The 21920-nt window shown below is 40.7% G+C and overlaps 1 protein-coding gene across 2 annotated transcripts; it reads left to right on the forward strand.

Annotated features, from left to right (window-relative positions):
- The first annotated feature begins 2034 nt into the window (after positions 1-2034).
- Positions 2035-20003, forward strand: Tp53inp1 (tumor protein p53 inducible nuclear protein 1). 2 transcript variants are annotated; one of them, XM_078016894.1, is made up of 5 exons: positions 2035-2251; positions 9674-9934; positions 10640-10997; positions 13540-13577; positions 15110-15274. In XM_078016894.1, the coding sequence occupies exons 2-4, from the start codon at positions 9823-9825 to the stop codon at positions 13559-13561; spliced, it is 492 nt and encodes a 163-aa protein (XP_077873020.1). In that variant the 5' UTR covers positions 2035-2251; positions 9674-9822; the 3' UTR covers positions 13562-13577; positions 15110-15274. The 2 variants fall into 2 exon arrangements, with proteins under 2 accessions (XP_077873020.1, XP_077873019.1); XM_078016893.1 differs by lacking the exon at positions 13540-13577 and having other exon boundaries at positions 2036-2251; positions 15110-20003.
- The last annotated feature ends 1917 nt before the right edge of the window (positions 20004-21920 follow it).

The following is a 21920-nucleotide window of genomic DNA, read 5'->3' on the forward strand; positions in this document are numbered from 1 at the left end:
GCTTCTTCACTCCTGACTGGCACCTCAGCTGAGATGGGTGGACAGCTATGGGCTGGTTAAACATTTCTCTCTTACCATGTGGCCTCTCCACATGGTTAGCTTGGGCTTCTTCACGGCCTGATGTTGTCTCCTTCCATAGTGGCTGGCTTTTGCTAGAACACAAAGCAGAAGCTGTCCGTTTTTCTTAATGTCCAGGCATGAAAGTACCAGAACATTATTTCTACCACATTCTGTTAGTCAAAGCAGATGCTAGGACAGCCCAGCTTCAAAGGGAGGAAAACTATTCTACTTTGTGACAAAGGAGAGATTGTGGTGGCCATCTTTGGGAACATCGCCTACCTCACATTGTTTTCTCTACCATAACAAGGTATTAGTAAGTTTTCACATGTTGCCTTTAAATGTAATAAAACTTATCAACATGGAAAAAGATAGGACTTTTTGACTTTTAAAAAAAATTACACCCCTGCTGGGTACATGCCTCTAAGCACAGCAACTCAGGAGACTGAGGCAGGAAGATTACAAGTTCAAGATCAGCTTTAGCAACTTAGCAAGACCCTGTATCAAAATACAAAATAAATTGGACAAAGGATGTATCTCAGTGGTAAAGTGCTCCCTGGGTTCAGTCCCTAGCACAGAAAAATAATTAGATTCTTGTAATTGTTATCATACTTTTGCTTTGGATGGAAAGATGGTTTCCTCATGGACTCCTAAGGAGACACCCAACATAGCAATGAATTTGAGAAAAAAATATTAGGGTGAACCTGATTTGCCAAAATCTAAAACCCAGTCCACATTCAATTCTGTGAGACTATCCAGTCCACAAACTACAGTCTTGTAACTTGTAAGGTCAGATGACTATCATATTTTAATCATTACTCCTGTCAGACAATTCCCTGAACTTTAAATTATACTCTTTTAAAACCAATATTATTGGAAATGGACTGATCACATGATCCTTGTGAGGGCCGGAGCTTGAAAATCTTTCAGATACTGTAATATATGGTAGGCAGACCTCTGAAGGGTTGCTATACATTTCACTTGGGTCAGAGGTCTACATCTCTGTTTAAGCAGGATCCAGAGAACTGATAGGCTTCAAGATGATTTCTTTGCCAACAATTAATCTACCTATATGTGTACAGAGCTTTGGTTTGTATTTTTATGTCACTGTCTTACTCTTTTCTCACTATAAATAGTCCAGTGAGAAGGTAGGCTGTGAATAGCCACAGTTTGCAGGTATGTGAGCAGAAGAGAGGCCATAACCTCCTTGGATCACAGGAGAGCTTAGCTGCACAGCCTGGGGGAAGAAGTTCTTCTAACTCTTCTTCATGCAGGGTTCTTCTTTTCTACTGGAACAGAGGGCCCTTGTGGCTCTGACTTCAGGCTTCGGCTCACAGTATGTTTGCCTGGCTTCTGCCCTGTCCATAGGCAGGATTCTAGGGGCAAGTTCAGTCACCTCCCAGTGTGTTAACACAGCAGGTGAGGCCCGGCTTCCTGTCTTAAAAGGTTTTGAGAGAGGGCACCCTCTCTATCCGGCCCAGATCTTCCTTACCAGGAAGGCCCAGAAGCGGGCTTGCCTTGGGCACGGTGTCTACAGGTTTACCCTACACCGGACGGGAGGGGGTCTTGGAGTCTAAATTTAGTCTTCGTCACCCTCGGCCACCTTAATTTTCCTCTTACAAGATAAAAGTGTTTCATGTTCCCAGTGCCCCCAAGAACTCGTGAGCCCCGGCTCTTCCCGTGCTTCCTCGCCCTCCTTCCTGCTCTCCTTCCCAGCAGCTCCAGTGTGGGGGGCCCCAGCCCTGCGCCCCTCTTCGCCCTCCCACTCGCCCAGGTCTGCACGCTAGACTCCGGGCTTTGTTGCCCGGGCTTGTTTCTGAGTCGAGAGCGTTGCCGGCTCGGCGCCAGGTCACGTGCGTTGGTGACAACCTCTCGCAGGGCGGCCCCGGGGCTCCCGCGCCGCCGATTGGTGGGGCCGAGCCTGGTGCGGCCCCGGGGCGGGGCGGCGGGGCCCGACGGCGGGCGGAGCGGCCGATCAGCTGTTCCGAGGGCTGCACAACAACAAAAGGACCTGGACGGGCCGGCGGCGGCCAGAGCAGCAGCGGGAGGGCTGGAGCCGGCCCCGCGCCCGCGGTCCCGGACCCGAAAGAGGCGCAGCCCGGCTCCGCCGCAGCTACCTCAGCAGCCTCCGCCGCGCGCCCGCCCCGAGCTCGCGGTGCTTCGGTGCCGCGTCCCCGCTGCAGCTCCGGCCCACGTAAGTGCGGGCGGGGCCGGAGTCCCGGGCCGCGGCGGGGTCCGGAGTCCGGAGCCCCGCGGGTCTGGCCGCGCGCCCTGCACTCGGGGGGCGCCGGCTCTCGCTCCCCCGCTCGCCGCCGCCGCCGCCGCGCCGCCGCCCAGCCCTGGCTGGCGCTCAGCCGGCCCCCGCGGCCCGGCGTGCGGACACGAGCCGGACCGAGCCCCGGCGCTGGGCGGCGGTTGGGTGTTCGGTTTCTGCCTCCTCCCCCGAGTGTGGCCTGTTTTTCTGGCCGCGGCAGGACCTCCCCCTCTTTCTCCTCCTCCTCACCCTCTTCCAGTGCTTTTCCTCCATCCCTCTGCTGCCTTTGCCCTCCGGCGCTCGGCGCTCGGCCCTTGGATGGAGTTGCCCGCTCGGGACTCGGGACTCGGGACTCGGCGTCGGGGCTCCAGAGGAGCGGCCGCTGCCCCGGACGCGTCGCTCCGACACAGCGGCCCCCTCCCCTCCCTAGGCTCCCGGTCCCCTCGGCCTGCCCTCCAGCAAAGGGTCGCGCACCGTAGCTCAGCACCGGGAAAGTTGCTCCGTTACTCGGGACCCGCCCCCGCCTGAGTGTCCGACTGTCGGTGGCTTCTTCCAGGACCCCACCCGATCTTGCACTTCACGGTTTGAGGTTGCACCCGTGGAAGGAGGACTTCTCTTACCCGTCATTTAAATCCTAATCATTTTGATCACTGGTGCTTAGAATGTGCCATATACTAAGCCGAGGGCTTAAATACATAATCCCAGAAGGTCTTCACAATAAGCCTACGTAGCGGGCCTGCTTATTTATAGAAAGGAGACCCAAGGCACAAAGAAATTAAGTAATTTAAGGGCCAGGCAGCCCATTAAAAGAAAATGATATTTACTCTTTCAAAGTTGCAGATGAATTTGACGTGGGCATTCTAGGTTTTGATTTGTATTTTCTGAGCACATCTGCTCAGTATGTTAATTCCAGTTTGGAGTAGATTAAGGAGGAGCCCCTTTCCATCTGTAGCTCCTAAGGACTTGGGCATCCCTAGCTAAAAGAGTCTTTTCTAAATGCAAAGTAGTTTTGAGAAAAAAAGGGGGGAGGGTGTGACTCTCTGTCATTAAACAGAGGTCATAAAGACCGCCCCCAAGATCCTGAAATCACTTGCTTCGCAATTGAATTATGTTTTTCATTTGTAGGTGGAAAAAGTACTGGGAAGCTTTTGATTTTAGGTTGCAACCATTGTAATTCTGAACCGGCAGCATAATTTTCAAAGGCCCTTGCCTGAAATCAGGACATAATTTCTGTGACCAAGGTCTCTTTTGTTTTCTCAGGCTACCTTTTGTTCTTTTCTGTCCCCTTGTGTATTTCTTTTAGGCATGGCTCTGCTTTCAAAATTCAAGGTTAGCAGGCTATGAATTACATCCCACTGATGCCTTTGCCCACTGCTCAGCTTTGAGGAAAGACAGCAGGATCCATAGGGAGATAGCCTCCAATGTAAACTGGGTGAACAGACTGAGTAGACTTGGAACAAGCAAAGGCCACTTTCTTGTTTTTTTGCTTTTTTTTTTTTTTTTTGGCAGTTCAAGACTTTTTTTTTTTTTTAATTTAATCAGCATCTTTATTTTTTGAAACTAGTGGTAGAATACTTTTGAGGCTGTTTTTCAATGAAGGTGTGTTTAGCCACCTGATATTTTGAAACTGTAAAGGAGCCACAGCTGCACTCATCAAAGTTATGGTTGTTTTTTGTTTTGTTTTTTAAGTTTTAAAATGTTGCTTTTTTGGTGCCGCCTACTGGCAGCTAAAATCAACTGAAAAGTGCTCTTCTGTGAAATTCATAGAGTTGTGGTTAGGAGGAGACTGAGAGATCATTTGCAGAGAAAAAGAAAGGGGTTGAAATCAAAGGGATTTCTGCTGTAACGCTGGCTCCACCTGTGACTGGCTCTGTCGCTTCAGAGCAATTAATTTCTGAGCCTCAATTGCCTCATCAGTAAAATGGAACAAGTATCTCAAGTTCCTGTCACATATGATTAGTATTCTACAGATCGTAGCTCTAATTATTAGATAGATACTTTACAGGTAAAGCAGACCCAGAGATGCTCACATGCTCACAAGTGGCTTGGAATGAACTTGTAGTTAATAGTTACAAATGCCTGTTATGTGCCAGGCATTATTCTAAGTGTTACACACCTAATCCTCACATTGGCACTAAGAAGTAGGTAATATAACTATCATCCTTATGTTAAGGATGAGAAAACTGGAGCACCAAGAGGTTACTAAATATCCTGAATTCACATGGGTTGCAGCACAGAGCCAAAATTTCAAAGGGAGCAGGCCACCTTTAGGTACCACATGTTACCTCTTGTGTATTACGTAAAAAAAAAATGAGAAGATAAACCAGGAGCAGTGGCACATCCCTATATATAGTCCCAGCAACTCTGGAGGCTGAGGTATAAGGATTACAAGTTTGAAGCCAGCCTTGGCAAAGAGTGAGGCACTAAGCAACTCGGTGAGACCCTGTCTCTAAATAAAATATAAAATAGGGATCTGGGGTTGTGGCTCAGTGGTAGAGCACTCGCCTAGTATGTGTGAGGCCCTGGATTTGATCTTCAGCACCATATATAAATTAATAGATAAAATAAAGGTATTGTGTCCAACTAAACTAAAAAATAAATATTTTTAAAAAAAATATAAAAATAGGGCTGGGGATGTGACTAGTACCCCTGAGTCCAATCCCCGGTACCCCTCCCCAAAAATGAGAAGATAAGTTATACTTACAAGACCTTGCAAACAAGCAACTGCATTCTAAGTTCTCAAATAGAATGCTGTTATCCATAAGTATTAAACTCAGCTACCCATAGAGCTTTCCTATTCATGTGATAATATGAAGAACATCGATGATAAAATGTTCAGTAACAAAGCAAGATACAAAATTGTGCATTCACTAGGCTACAACTATGATAAAGAGAAACCTTGTAGAAGAAAAAAATTAGAATATACCAACATGCTAACAACAATTGCAACAAGATAATGGAATAATAACTTATTTGCTTTCTCAACTTTCTAATATGGCTTTGCTTATTTTATAATAAAAAATATGATTTGTTTTTTAAAGGGAGGGGTGGAGGTATTTTGAGCCAGACAGGACCCTGACAGAGCAGCCTTCACCAAATGCTTCTGTCAGGATACTTTTTCTCCCCTGAGGTCCTGCTGGGCTGAGGCTGCCTCTAGCTTAGAGGTTGCAGGTGTCTCAAAGAAAAGCAGTGTTGCCCCACCCAGCCTTCTTTTCACCTACCTCTTTGCTAAATTCCAAAGTTGTAAATGTGTCTTCTAGGACTCATGGTATTCTGGAGCTTTCATTTTAGTTTTATCATTATCCTAGAGTTGTAAATATCAAAGAGTCAGTGGCTTTGTGGGGTAAAGAAAAGTCTAAAGCCCTGCTTTGCTTTTTAGCTCCAAGTAGGACCAGCCCTCACTGAGAGTCTCCACCCCTGTGTGGGAGCCAAGGTCAAGAGGAGCAGTGACTATGCAGGGACAGTCTCTGGGTCATCCGTGGGAGGAGAGTCCCTTAAGATTTTAAGGAGATTTTCCTGAAACAGCACTCACTGTTCAACAGAAATTACAACATGAGCCACGTGTGTTTTAAACTTTCTAGTAGCCATGTTGAAAGAGGCAAAAGAAATGAATTTTATCAATATTTAACCTAATGTGCCCAACATTTATTATTTTGACAGGTAATTGAGGTAAAAATCATCAAGGAGCTGTTTTACTTTGTTTGGTTCTAAGTCTTTCAAATGCACTGCAATGTATACTTTATACACAACATATCAATTCAGATGCAATTGAATTTCATAGGAAATACTTGGTCTGTATTAAGGTATCTGAAGATTACAGTTGAAAAAGCAGATTCACACACCCTAATTGTTCTAGACACACTTGAAAATTTTCCAAAATTTGACTCCATTATCAAGTTTTTAATTTAAGTGGATTTAAATGAAAAATTAAGCACCTCAACTGCACTAGTCACATTTCATGTATTTGTTCACCTTCTGTGCCTGGTGGCTTCTGCACTGGACAGTTTCAGTGTATGAGGGTCTCTCCAGAAGCTCCTTGTCCCTTGTGACACCCACAGAAAGCAAGACTGAAGGAACTTTACTTTGCATAGTTAGACCAGTCTCACTTCTTCACTGAGCCAGAAGTCTGTGGGGATCTCCTTTAGACAATCAGGTGCTGACTGCCTATTTTTCCAACAGTGATGCTAAGCCTCAGGAGGGCTGAATTGTATAATTCCAACTACCTGTGTTAGAGCCAGAGCTTCTGCTGGTACCCAGGCCAGTGTTCCTCCTCTTCCCCCAGGACTCCATTTTGTGTCCTTCCAAACAAACACCCAGTAGTGACTCAGGGGAGATGAAGGATGAGCTCTTCCCTCCCTCACTTGACTAGGCTTCAGCATTCTGCCCACCTAAGGTTGGTTGTCCTTGAAGAGACGTGGGACACCTGGAGGCATTAAAAAAAGCACTGGCCTGTGCTGCTTCTCAGTTCTTTTGGCAGAGCCTTTCCCTTTCCTCTGGCAGAGCTGCACGTGTTCCAGGCACAAGCCAGTTTCCACTCCATGGGTTTGGAGGTGTAGTTAGAGGGACATTTTGTACTTAGGAACTCAGCAGCTGCCCCAGCAATGTTTTCCATTTTCTGCCCTATAGTTGCCACCAGTCTGGCCTGGGCCCCAGTACCTTGCCTTCAGGAATCACATCACAAGTGGGGGACAAGGCACTCATTCAGTTCTAGCAAGGGTCTCTGTGGGGTGCACCCCTCCTCACCCAGCAGCTCCAGCTACTTAGCTGATATGGACTCAGAATCCAATACTGTGCTCTCCAGAATTATTAGAAAACTTTTTTCTTCCTAGCTTCATGCTCAAAAATATTCATTTATATCAGAACTTGGAATGGTTCATCTTTGGGGACATAACTGTCATACTGCAGTAGGTCATGCAAATTACACAGCCCATTTAAAAAAATTTTTTGTAGATGGATACAATATTTTTATTTTATTTTTGTGTTGAGCCTCACATGTGCTAGGCAAGTGCTCCACCACTGATCTACAACCTCAGTCTGCTGAGCCCACTTTTAATGTCTTACATGGACCATACAGCCAAATTTAAGTTCTCATGCTAGAGCTCCAGCTTTCATGATTTGGCTATGTTGCTTTCCAGAGGTTTCAGGAAGACTGGTTATGCAAGTAATACTTCCTGTTTACCCACTTTTAATTAATGGCTGAGGATGATGAATTGTGACCACAAAGTATCCTAATGTCATTTACTTAAAATGTTTTACCCTTGTGCCAAACAATTGGAACAGTCTTGTTTGTACACAAGTTAAACCCAGCAAAATTCTCATCAGCTACATCTCTCAACTACTTTCATAGCTGAAGATGATTATTCTGAATGTAAAAGGTCAAGAGTCTGAAGTTATTCAAAGCTGATTCTTGCCATAAGAACTGAGTAGTCAGGTTCTTTTCACCATCCTTGGGTAATCTCATCCATTCTTATGGTTTCTATCCCCCTTTGTGTTGAAAAGTCCCAGCTCTGCTTCTCCAGCTAATGCCATACTCCTGAACTCCAGTGTCTCATATTCAGCTGCCTACTAGACATCTCCAGATGCATTATCATGCAGACTCCCCAAATGCAGCATGTCCACAATGCCCAACCTGTTCTTTCTGCAATACTATTTCCCCTAAATGTGCCACCATCTCTTAATAGGCCAAATCAGAAACCCAGTCTGTCTCCCCACTCTGCCCTTAACTTCTGCCTTCCAAAGCCTTGCAGGTTCTGGTTCCTGCTTAGCCTGCAGTCTGCTCTTATCACCTTCCATCTGGATTTTGAGCCACATTCTCGCTCATCTACAGGCTTCCATAGTGTTCCTTATTGTTTTCCCCTCCCTGCCTAGTCTTGTCTACTCCTCAAGGTTAAAGCCTTACTGCAGGGGTACACCCAGGAAGGTCGAGGACTGTCCAGTATTCTTCCTGCATGGCTTCATCCCACCAGGTTGTGTCACCTGCTGTGGGAGGGCCTTGTTCACTGCCATCTCCCCTGTGCTCAGTATATGCCTTATACCTAATAGGTGCCCAGTAAATATCTGTAGAATAGTTGACCTAGACAGAGAAGTTTGTGCCAAGTACATATGTGCTAAGCATATTGCCTGCATTAACCCAGTTAACAAAAGTAAGATCAGGGTGACTTTTTATAAGATGGTCTTGGCAAAGTCCTGGGGAAGTTGTCTTCAACTAGGGTGAGAGTGATGAAAGACAGTAGGTAGATTTGAGCTACCTGTGCAGCCCAGAGTTCACACAGCTTGCTGGTAGTTTGGATGAGAGCTGAGTGGGCAGGAGCCAGCAAAAGGAATGAAGGAACTGTTTGGCTCTCTGCCTCAACGACTGCCGGGGCAACTGCTGCTTACTGAGAAGAGACAAAGAGCAGTGTTGATGAATAAGTGTGTGGGGGGGAAATTGAAATTCATTTTGATATGTGAGCAGTTTGATATACTATCTAGTAACCAGGTAAAAATGGGTAAATAAATCTGCATCTCTGATAAGATCAAGCAAACTGGATTTCCTCCTTTAGAACTCCCTGAGGTAGGAACTCTTAACAACTGAAGTCACATAGCTTCTATATCTCATAGTGAGTAAGCAGAGAGCCAGGGTTTGAACCCCCTGCTGAGCTGCTCCACAGGGAATGGTGTCTCCAGCTCCACTTGCTGCCCAGCTCAGTTTTCTCCAGTGTAGATCTCTCCAAGCCAGATATAGGAATTGTCTTAGAGGCCAGAGTGTGCAGTGCTTGTAGATTTTAAATGTAGTCATAGACAAGAAGTACAGGATGGAAGGGAAACAGAGCCAGGGGAAGACTGGGGCCAGGTATAATTGTGGTCACATGGCACAGTTTCTATGTTCACTGGAAGACTTCTGGGCATTGGAGCCTTATATAACAAGATCCTTCATATGTAGTTTTGCTTATACCAGAGAGGTACTACTGTCTGAGATAAAAATGGTGTGTGTGTGTGTGTGTGTGTTTTGACAGTGCTGGTGATTTAGTCCAGGGCTTCATACATGCTTAACAAGAGCTCTACTACTGTGCTATACCCTAAGCCCTGTAGTTTGAAATATATTTTTCAAAGTCATCCCTTAAAAAAGCACAAGTGTGTCAAAAACAACTCCTTCCTTTTTATTTTAAGATAATGTGAAGGTTGCATTTGGATACTCAATTCATGATTTTTTATAAATAAGAAATGTTGCATGTCTCAGGTTTGGCTCCTGCAGGAAGAGAATAGCTGTAGAATGTAGGCTAAAGTGTGTGCTTTCATCTTAGGGTATGTGTGCACTTGTAAAATGTCCACATAGAAATATATGCTGATTTGAAATAACCTCCTCCTTCTGTTTTGTTTTAGGGATGATGATTCTTATTGCTTCTCACCTAAGTTGAATAAGCACCCTGTGCACTTTAATCACCTGTCTGCGCTGTTGGGCTAACTGAAGATAGGATTTTGAAATCTCAGCTATAAAGACACCCAGCCAAAGTCTCAATCTTGCCTTAATAATGTTCCAGAGGCTGAATAAAATGTTTGTGGGTGAAGTTAATACTTCTTCCAACCATGAACCAGAATTTAGCGAGAAAGAAGATGATGAATGGATTCTTGTTGATTTCATTGGTAAGGTATACTCAAGGGTAAATCTTCACAATAAAAGTAGAAAGTCTCACATGTCATTTTTTGCCTAAGTAAACCAGTAACTGATGATTTTTAAGCTTTAAAAGTGAGTAAACAGGGCTGGGTTTAGCTGGGACTATTTGGGTTATGAAATTAGCTCAGTTGGTAGAGTGCTTGCCTCACATGCACAAGCCCCTGGCTTCAATTCCCAGCACCAAAAAAAAAAAAAAAAAGTGAGTAAACAAACATTTGTCTAAAGAAACAAAACTTGGCAAACATTTTGGCCCAGATGATCAGTCAGTAAAATTGATTGATGTCACACTTTCCAGTTTTGTCACTTGTACAGCCTGATCCAATCAGAGGCCCTTTAATAGAAAAACCTCATATTAGACAAGCAGGAACCTTAATGGCTCATTACATGTTTATTTAGTGGAATAGAAACAGCCCTAAAACCATTCCTGCAAAGCCAATATAATATTCCCCCATTCCCCAACATATACACAGTACTGGAAAATTATTTTATAATAATTATGAATAAATATAAATGGTTTTGTTTCTGAACTAAATAAAGGGAGGAATGTGAGCATCAGCTAACAGTATTGTCTTTCCTTTTCTGTGCTGTGAATTTGATGGGTGGCTCCACTGTGACTGATCATTGTGATAATCATCCTCCCGTGGATGTGAACTGCAATGTGGACTGCTATCTAGACACTTGCACTGGTTTCTCAGCAGAGGAAGAGGAAGAAGAAGACATCAGTGAAGAGTCACCTACAGAACACCCTTCAGTCTTTTCCTGTTTACCTGCATCTCTGGAGTGCTTGGCTGATACAACTGATTCCTGTTTCCTCCAGTTTGAGTCCTGTCCAATGGAGGAGAGCTGGTTTATCACCCCTCCCCCATGTTTTACTGCAGGTGGATTAACCACTATCAAGGTGGAAACGAGTCCTATGGAAAACCTTCTCATCGAACACCCCAGCATGTCTGTCTATGCTTTGCATAACTCCTGCCCTGGACTCAGTGAGGCCAGCTGTGGGACTGATGAATTTCATAACCCAAGTAGTCCCAGGTATGTTGCAAATAATTTATTCTCTGCAGATAGTCTGCTGAGCACTTGTTCTCTTTATTTCTGCTACAATTCAAAGATAAATTTTTAGGAGATGCAAAAGTGATTCGTTTAGAGATTTAGGAAGGCATGTGCACAGGTGGTCAGTGGTATAAAAATTTGTTCATTTAAGATTTTTTGAAACGTAGTAGCATGGTTATATAACAGAGAGCTCTCATTTATAAAATTGTATGATAAAATTCTGCTACTGAAGGAAAATAAAAGACTGGCATTTCTGCCAAGTATTTTAGAATATAATTCTGGCACATTATACACTAGATCATCTAGAGTATCAAATTCAGCCAAAACAGTCTGTATTAACACACTTAACAGTATAGTATGTCTTATGTCTTTTACTTTTTTCTACATATTCCTAGCTAGGCCACATTAAATGGTGCTTAACAATGAAAACCTAAGAAATCTTAAACATAAAGTACAAAAGCTGCTTTACCAAAATATTTGTTCAGAGAATTATCTTCTGCCTTACAGAGGAAAGATTTCACACCAAAATGATGTTTTGTTTTACGGGGGGTCCAAGTGGTCTGAGTGTTCTGTCTAAATGGCAGATGGGGAGAGAGAGGGCCTGGTAAATTCTGGCAGGTACCCAGTGAGTAAAGATTATGATGTTTCAAAACAGACTTCCAGATATTATGTGGCTTTTATCAGAGAACATAAAAGGAATATATTTGAGATTGCCCCCACCCACTAAAATAAAGCCCCATTACCATGTTAATTAGCCCAGTCCAGCTAATCCATTATGCATTTCAATAAAATGTTCCCTGTGACATTGAAGCATTTGGGGGATATTGGCACCAACTTATAAGTCAAAGGTCCAGGTGAATTTGGATACTTTAGAGCAATTCACTGTTATCTAAAGGGCCTCTTCTACATTGTCCAGGTCCTGGCTCCACTAACAAGACCATTGTGTGTATATTCTGTTTCCTGTTTGCCAATATAAACAAGGCCCAGGAAGCTCTTTAACCTTACCAGAGTTTGCTGCCCTCTCAAGTCTCAATATTGTAATGATCTTTTTTGAGGTTAAACATATTTCATTTTGCTTATACCAAAATGAAAAACAATGTGTTTATATAGTTAAGTGATACAGGTTGTAGACTGGATAAGATCTTTGGTGAGAGATGTTTATCTAACTGGCACTTATTCAGCCCCATAATTTTATCAAGAGGTGCTTCAGGCATTCCAACAAAAATTCAAACTATAACTTTTTGGAGGTGATATTTGATTTAGTTGCTTTGTCGTTTTTAAAAATTTCTTCAGTTCTTAAATATTCTTCCCTTTTGATTCTGGTCTCACCTCTGAGGAATTTCACTCAAGAATTCAGCATGATTAATAATTAACTTTAAACTTATTGGCATTTGTATATTTACTTTTCATTTTTAAAAGTACATGTATATGTCTGTAGTATGCAGCTTTGTAAAATAACTCAGTATTACAGAAGCCCAGGAAATGCAAATATGCAAACATTTAAAAAATTGAAATGACATTCTCATGACCCAAAGGTATATACATACCCTAGGGCAGATCCTTCAAGATTGTTTTTCCTGTGTGTACCCATACCTACATAACCACACACATGCTTTTACCCCAAATGGACCATGCTGTATATACTATTTGAAACCTGTTTATTTAGACAGTGGTACCCATTTTGCTTCAACAAATTTTTATACTGCTAGCCAAATTATTCTGACATTTTCTTATTTCAAGTTTGTCCAAAACCAGCATCTAATCCAGGACCATGTACTGCATTTGGTTGTTATGCATTTGTAGTTTTGATGCAGTGAGAATGTTGTTTTTCTATCTTGTTTGTTTTTGCATTCACATGTTATATAGAATAGTTAAATAGGTACTTTTCTATAAATTATCAAAAGAATGCACTAAACTTTATGTGAATTTTTTTTGCACATAGGAAAATCCTGAAGATTATTATAGTTTAATGATAGCAGCTAAATTTTTTTAACATTCATATTTTTGGATTTGAAATTCTAAGGCCCACTATATCCAGATAGAATCAGGTGTTTGAAAAATCAGGAGGCTAGCTATGTAGTAAACATCAGTGTTTTCTAGGGACTGAAGATAGAACTCAGTGGTAGGGCATTTGCCTCCCATGCATGAAGCCCTGGGTTCTATCCTTAGCACCACAAGACAACAATAACGACAACAACAAAAATCTGTTTTTTAGGAAGGCAATAAACCATATATCTTTCAAAAGTTAAATTGCTACCATGCTTCTGTCCTCAGGGATATTACCATAAAGCACATAAAAATAAGGTGCTTTATAATTATAATGAGCTTTGGCATGTGCATTTTAGCCTTTATGAATATTGTTTGTGAAAGTTTATGAGCTCTCATAATTTTAATATATGTGCCTTTAATGACCTATAGTAAATTAGTTTTAATAAAGAAAAGTTGACCACGTCCTAACAATAAAATTAAAATAGCATTTTAAATCTTACTAGTGATTTAATAGTTCACCATTTAACATTTGTAGGGCCAGGAAAAGCTGCTTATAAGACTCACGGGCACAGAGTAAGTATACTCAACTTTGAGACTGTGTGATCTCTGTTACCAGTTTGCATAGGGAGGCTAGGTACCCAAATGCCCACCTTTTATAAACCACTTTCTTTATTTCGACTCCTATTAGTTCTGTTTTGTGAGTGGTGCTAGAGATGAATCCAGTGCCTTGGACAAGCTGGGCCAGTGTTCCACCACTGAGCTATACTCCCAACCCTCTATCAGTTTCTTAATGAAACCTGATTTAATTCAAATTTAAATACATGTGTTTGTGTGTTAAAAGTATTTTCCTCAAGTGATTTTAGGCAAAAAATTCAACTGCCCTTCCTGTGTAAAATAACCCTTAACAATTTTGAAACTTGGGCTAGATGTTTAGCTCAGTGGAGGGCACTTGGGCAGCATGTGCAAGGCCTTGGGTTTGATTCCCCAGCACTACAAAAAATAGAAACTTAAACTCTTATGATATATATTAATATAGTCTAGACCAATCCTACTTGGTTAACTTTTAATATAGAAGACACGATAACCGTAGTGGTGTATGGCTATGTTTTAAGGTGATGTGTTCCTCAAGGGTCTGGAAACCTCAACAGTAAATGCCATTCCAGAATATGCCTTATCATATATAAATAAAATTTGGAGTTGTCTTCTATAATAAGCCATTGCTTCTGGCTAGAAAAATGTTGTCAGTAGAATTTCCTTATGCATATACTTCCATGAAATATGGGCTTAAAATATACTTCCTAGAACATTTTATTTGTAGGCAGAAAGCATCTGTGAATGTGCTCTTGGCATGGTTCATTCTGATAAGTAAAATTTGAGAATTAAAATATTTTCCTGCTAGGCATAGTGGCACACACCTATTAATCCCAGCATCTCAGGAAGCTGAGGCAGGAGGATTACAGCCAGCCTTGGCAACTTAGTGAGACTCTGTCTCAAAATCAAAAATAAAAAGATTTGGGAATGTAGCTCAGTGGTAAAGAGTCCCTGGGTTCAATTCCCAGGACAAAAAAAAAAAAAAAATCTTTTTTTTTCTTTTTAAGATAAAGTGACTGCCCTAGTTCCCTGACTAGAAAAACTTGCTTTAATTCATTCAAAGTATAAAGCATATTTTTAGAGTACAGTCTGCTTCATCTGTGAACCAACTATTAAAAAGTTGGTTTCTGCCAGGCAGGGTAGTGCACGCCTATAATCCTAGTGGCTCCAGAGGCTGAGACAGGAGGATTGCGAGTTCAAAACCAGCCTCAGCAAAAGCAAGGTGCTCAGCAACTCAGTGAGACCTTGTCGCTAAATTAAAAGTACAAAATAGGGCTGAGGATGTGGTCAGTGGTCTAGTATCCCTGAGTTCAATCCCTGGTACCCCACTGCCAAAAAAAAAAAAAAAAATTTTTTTTTTGGCTTCTCCTTTCCACCACTATCAGTCAGTATGGTAACAAAATATAAACTCATCCAACCACAAATCAATGTGTCCAACTGAATTGTGAAATGTCTTTTTGCGTTTCCTTAATCACATACTTTGCTCTTCAATGCATCCTACTTTTCTGTTTCAGAGTGGAAGCCCAAAATGAAGTGGGGCAACACATCCACTGCTATGTTGCAGCTCTTGCTGCTCATACAACTTTTCTGGAACAACCCAAGAGCTTTCGCCCTTCCCAGTGGATAAAAGAACATGGTGAAAGGCAGTCTCTGAACAGAAATAGTCTTCGTCGCCAAAATCTTACCAGGGATTGCCACTCCCGGCAAGTCAGGCACAGTGGCTGGGTGGTTCATCAGCCCTGCCCGCGTCAGTACAATTACTAAGAATTTCAAGTTTTGCTGGTTGGTTTCTCTTGGTTTGTGCACCTGTGTGGGAATGTACGTATATGTACAATGAAAATGCTGTCTCTTTATAGCCAATTGATGACCAATCACATAGTTTATCAGTGTATTTAGACACTATCTTAAAAACCAGATTTCTATGCTGTGTTTCACATAATGCCTTGCTCCTAACATGTACTTTTTTGTAAAATTTTTCAGGATATTTTTGGAAACATATCAATACAATTACAGTGTTTGGTGTTTGGGGATGTCTTTAAATTTATTAAGGTGTACACAGGTTAGTCAGCAATTTAAAGACATTTCTTCCCCCAAGTGCAAGAATAGGCATCTTACAATTTTCATTTTATTTTGTATTACTTAATCTTTTGAGTAAGCAAAAATTTATTCTCAGGGTCAGCCATACACTTTATTGACCAGTACTTGATAATCTTTTCTGTATAATATGAATACATTTTTACACACTAACATGAGCATTAACAGGTGATAGTTGCCATTGGATATAATGGAATTATGGCTGGACTTTCTTTTGAAAGAAAACTTGATATTTTCTGTATGTGATTATTTTTTTCCAGATTAGTCATGCAGTTCATTGTGGAATTCAGGTACATTAAGCTTTAGTGAACAGTCATTCAGCAATTCCGATGGGACTATGGATGTGGTACAGATCAGGTGTCATGGACAAAAGCACTGTCTCATGTGCAGAGGGAAGAAATTAGACCTGTGAAATTATAGTTGAAAAAACCCATGTCTATAAGTAACCCATTAGTCCATATTTAAGTTGTTTGGATTCTTTCCTGCCATCTCTGCTCACTCCTCCTCATAGCAGCTATAAATTCAGATGTACTTGTCCAGACACTTGAGTGACTTTTCATATTTCTATCTGCCCACAAGAAAAGCGATGGACTTCTTATTTCTAGACACAGTGAAAACCCTCTGACATGGAGCTGGTCTTGCCAAGGGGCAAGCAAGGGTGAAGAGGGATTCTGGTGATGTCTTCATCGTGCCTGTGAGAAGAGTGACAGGTGGCTTCCTTGAGCTTTCATTTTTTGTTTTAACTTCAGGCAAAATCTTGAACCACTTTGGCCTCTGTTTCCTCCACAACAGGAGAGTAGTAACATTTACCTCCCTCACAGGGTCGTTGTGAGGATCGCATACTGATGGGAAATGGGGCTGTCCACAACTGAACCTCGTGTGAACTTCCAAGGGCCTTTCTACTGAATCTAGTGATGGCGGGCTGTCGCAGTTCTTCTGCCACCATTGTTCTTCACAGTGTTGGTGCTAATGAGGCCAGGGTGCAGGGTTCAACTCACACGAAGGCCAGTTAACTCGACACAGAAAAATCTATTTCCGTACCTCTAGCCAGTTGCTTCATTTTTTCACTCTGGTGATGGCTTCTTCGGAACTGTCCACACCCTTGCTAGCTTCCTCTGAAATTAACTTAAATGCATTCACGGTTGAAAGCTCATGCTACTCACAAAACAGTAGCACTGCCTGCACGATCAGCCTATTTGTCCATCTCCTCTGCAACCCTAGTAGATGAGCACATGTCTATGAAATGTTTTCAAGGAAAAAGCAGCATAAAGTCCTGTGAAGTATTATATTTTCGTTAACCCTGCAGCAGCTTGATGCAGGGAACCCTGGGAGACTTCCAGGGAAGAGCTGTGCTCTTTTCTGACACGACTGGGGCATTTGAGTTGGAAAAGGTCAAACATGTAGTTAGTTGGTGGTTTAGATTGTTCTTCCACTGGCTGTGATGAAGTGCCAGACGTCTCTTTAGAACAAGAGTCTAGATCCCCCTTCTTTCTTTATTCCCCTTTTCTAAGGATTTCCCCTTTTATTTATTTGTTTTCTAATTAGGGGCCAAGTCTGTAAAGTTTTGTCAAACTGAGAAGTTATTTGTTAATATTTGTGTTTATCAGAGTTGGGAGAGTTTTCATGAAAGTGTGTGTGTTACACCGCGTCTGTTCTACTCTGGTGACTCGAAAACAAACCAGAGAGGTGTCTTTTGGACCTAAACTTCTGCCTTCATGGGGCCACTTTCATACAGTGCATGAGAGTCGTTAGTACCCCACAAGCCACAGAAGTTCAGTCATGAGAATTTGTTAGGCGGCATGAACAGATTTGTATATAAAACTGCAATAATCTTTTTTTAAAACTACTTTTTATTTCAGACTTCTTGATACCTTAAATACATTTATGTCTCTAACAGTTATTGACTTTTTGTTTGCCTTATCTGGGCCTTGTTTTTTTATGCTTTGTACCTGGAAAACAAAAAAATTCAGTCACTGGGACTTTTTTTTTTTTTTTTTTTCAGAATTAGGATTACCATACCACCTGTGATGAAAGACTGTGGTTTTGTGTCAGTATCTAAGATTTCTGTCTAAAATTGGTACATGTAAGAATTGAATAAAATGGTTATATAATTCAGCTGAAATTCTTGGTCATGAGATGTTTAAGAGGTATTGACCATGTGTAAGACATAAGGCCAACAAAAGAATGATGTTGACTTATTACATATTCTTTAAAACATGGCCAAAAAGCATTTTGTGAATTGATTGCTATTTTTGCTATTGTGATTATTAGTGGTTTACAATGCATATTTGTGCATATTACTTAAAAGTTCAGGCAGTGAGAAATAAGATTCCTCTGAATTTGGGAGCTCTGACTGTTTCTAAACTGATACCATAGAATGTTACTTGGAAAAAGTCTGGAATGTGTGGTGCACACAGGCAGTGCTTCATGAATAGATTTCCGACTTTTTATAATGCACCACATTCCTCAAAGTTTATATTTTCATTAGTAAAATATTTTATAATGTGTACCCTATGTTTATTTTTCTTCCTCAGCTAATCAAATTATGTTCTGCACTATAAGTTGAAGATTAGCTATCTGTTATTTATCTTCTGTAGCAATGCATTTATATGGCTGGGTGGGTGGGAAGTTTTTTGCAGAAAATGCAAAATGATTTAGACTTCCTGTTACAGGGAGATATCTCTCTCTCTCTCTCTCTCTCTCTCTCTCTGTCTCTCTCTCTCTCTCTCTCTCTCTCACACACACACACACACACACACACACACACACGCACAAACACATTAATTTCCTGTATATTTTTCCAATTCCCATACAGACTGTTCCTGTTTACATACCTTCTCTGTTCTATCAGTTCTTTGATTCTAGCAAGAAGATAGTTTACTTAAAACTTGAGAGGGCCATTCAGCATTACCTGTTGTTTTTGCTTCTCAGATCTGTATAGTAGACTGGTTTTGTAATGCTAGTTTGTTGAAATTTGAATTACCTTGCTCTCTCTTCCTCCTTAAGGAAATATATTATCTTTTTTATATTCTTAAGAAAAAAGAGCAAGGAAGGACATCTTCATTATTCTTATTTTCTTTGAGTTGGAAGCAAAAAATGAAGGAACCCAACTAGAAGACAGATATCTGCATTTAAATAGATTAGTGAGAAAAGTTTCCAAGTATTTGTTTCTGTTTTCAAATCAGTTAAGAGACTGCTCCTTGTACTAGGAGATACTAGTATGTTTGTTATGTTACCTTGAAATTATCTTTTATTTTATAAGGCCCATAAATACTAGTTAGACTCTTTTAAAGATGGGTTCCTATCATGGATAGTTTCACAGCTATCAGCCATGCTGATGTATTATTAATGACATCCCTATGTACTTATTTTAAAGCTTAAAATTTTATATAAAATGCTTTATTTAGAAAACTTACATAATAAAATGGTGTCAGTCTTGCCATGTAGCAATTTCACTTGAAATATGACACCAATTAAAGAGGTTTAAGTGGAGGAAAGGGGTACCTACAAGGTACAGATCAGGAGAACTTTTCTTTGCAACAGTATCCTTTATGTGGAAAGAGAAGTTCCTGTTCAGAGGAAGGCAGCTTATGTGGATAATGTTTGTATATTGTTGAAAAATTTCCTTATGACATTTTTTAAAATGTATAATTGTTAAATGTCCAATTTTGCTCTGTATTTACCTGAAGTTTTAGTTTTCTAGGTGGACTTGTGTAAAAAAACCAAACCAGTACTTAGAGTACTTGGGGAGGTTGGTGTGTGTTCAGGCTTGGAGTGTGTGAGTGGTTTTGTTTGCCTTTTGGTTGTTTCCTCCAGAGGTTTTGAACTTTAATTAATAATTGTGTGTGTTATTTTTTAAAAAGTGGATTTATGTTTTCCTCAAATAAAATGGTGAACACATTTGCTTTTCAAGGGCAGGGCATAAGTTATGAAGACTGAAGAGTGTTGTAGATTGTACTATGTGCCTTCTTAATGTATTCCTGGACACCTTTTTTTTCATCAACTTGAAAACTCAAAAGGGACATTTGGTTAGGTTATATACTGTACATCAATCTATGCATAAATGGCAGCTTGTTTTCTTGAGCCACTGTCTAAATTTTTTTGTTTTTATGGAAATTTTTTATACGGATTGGTTCATAGAAGGTCAGTTTTATACAGAGTGAACAATACAGCACTTTGCCAAAAATAAGTGTAGCATTGCTTAAACATTGTGTATTAATACCAGTTCTTTGTAATTGGGTTCAATAGTGCATTTTGCACTGTCTGGAGTTATAGTTTTTATTCTGTCAGTAAATAAAATGTCCTTTAACGTCACACTTGTCAGATTGTTTTATTTAATCTTTATGATCATTAGTCTTGAAAGTAGGTATAACTAATTTAAAATACTTGCTGTTTAGTTTTACTTGTACAAAAGATCTGTTTAACATGCACTTTAAATACTTCTTAAAAAGCTTGTGTAAAATTAGTATATGAATGAGTAATCATTTAAGTGAACAGGAATTTGAGTGTGAATCCCCCAACCTCTATATTTCCATCCACCAACCTATATTTAAAAATAAAAATATATGAGGTTGAAGCTGTAATAAAAGCCTTCCAATAAAGGAAAGCCCAGGGCCAAACAGATTCTCAGACATTTAAAGAAGAACTAAGGTCATTCCTTCTCAAATTATTTTATAAAATAGAAAGGAAGGGAATACTCCCAAATTCATTCTATGAAGCAAGTACCACCCGATACCAAAACCAGATAAAGACACATCAAGTGAAATAAAACTACAGACCAATATCTCTGATGAACATAGGTGCAAAAATCCTTCATAAAACATTAGCAAACCACATTCAGAAACACAATGAAGAAGATTGTACACCATGATCAAGTTGGATTTATCCTGGGAGTTCAAGGTTGGTTCAGCATACACAAATCAATAAATGTAATTTGTCACATAAATAGATTTAAGGGGAGAAATCACATAATCGTCTCAATAGATGCAAAAAAAAAAAGCCTTCATCAAAATCTAGCACCCATTCATGTTAAAAACACTGAAAGAACTAGGGATAGAAGGAGCTTACCTCAATATTTTAATAGCTATAGACAACAAACCCAAAGCCAACATCATACTGAATGGGGAAAAGGTATTTCCTCTAAAATCAGGAGCAAGGCAAGGATGTCCACTCTCACCACTTCTATTCAGTGTAGTACTTGAAACTAGCAGAGCAAGTGGGCAAGAGAAGGAAATTAAAAAGATACAAATAGGAAAGGGGTAAGTCAACCTATCTGTTTGCTGATGACACGATTCTGTACTTAGAGGATCCCAAAACAACAGAAGACTTCTAGAGCTGACAGATTCAGCAAAGTAGCAGGATACAAGATAAACACAAAAATCAATACCTTTCTTATACTCCAATAATACTGTTGAGAAAGAAATCAAGAAAACAATTCCATTCCCAAACGAATAAAAAATAATAATAAACCTGAAAATAAATTTAAGGAGGTGAAAGATCTCCAAATCACTGAGCACCAAAGAAAGCAACTGAATACTTCAAAAAATGGAAAGGGCTTTCCATGTTCTTGGATAGGCAGAATTAGTATTGTTAAAATGGCCACATTACCAAAAGCAATGCACAGATTCAGTGCACTTTTCATCACAATACTGATGACATTCTTCACAGAACTAGAAAAAAAAGTCCTAAAATTTATGTGAAAGAATAGAAGACCCAGGATAGCCAAAGCAATACTGAGCAATAAGAGTAATGCTGTAGGCATCACAATACCTGACCTTAATCTATACTACAGAGCTTTAATAACAAAAGTGATATGGTACTGGCATAAAACCAGACAAATCCAGATAGACACAGGTGTAAATCCTTTACAAAGATGCCTGTTTTAGTCATCTTTTTTCACCACTGTGATCTAAAGACCTGACAAGAACAATTTTAGAGGAGAAAAAGTTGATTTGGGTCTCAGTTTCAGAGGTCTCTCCACTGTCAGCTAGTTCTATTGCTCTGGGATGGAGGTGAGGCAGCATATCACGGTAGAAGACTCCAGTGGAGGAAAGCAGCTCAGGACAGGACAACCAGAAAGCAAAGAGACTTCTCCTCTCAGCAAGGACAAAATATATACCCCAAGGAATGCCCCCAATGATGCACCTCCTCCAGCTGCATCCTACCTGTCTACAGTTACCACCAAGGTAATCCCCATCAGGGGATTAATGCGCTGATTAAGTTAAGACTGTC

This window comes from Ictidomys tridecemlineatus, chromosome 7, assembly GCF_052094955.1.
Source record: "Ictidomys tridecemlineatus isolate mIctTri1 chromosome 7, mIctTri1.hap1, whole genome shotgun sequence".
Lineage (NCBI taxonomy): Eukaryota > Metazoa > Chordata > Mammalia > Rodentia > Sciuridae > Ictidomys > Ictidomys tridecemlineatus.

Coding starts and splice junctions, on each gene's coding strand:
- Tp53inp1 (XM_078016893.1), top strand. CDS start 9,823: ATGTTCCAGAGGCTGAATAAAATGTTTGTGGGTGAAGTTAATACTTCT. Junction 9,935..10,639: donor GATTCTTGTTGATTTCATTG/GTAAGGTATACT, acceptor ACTGCTATCTAG/ACACTTGCACTGGTTTCTCA. Junction 10,998..15,109: donor CATAACCCAAGTAGTCCCAG/GTATGTTGCAAA, acceptor TTTCTGTTTCAG/AGTGGAAGCCCAAAATGAAG.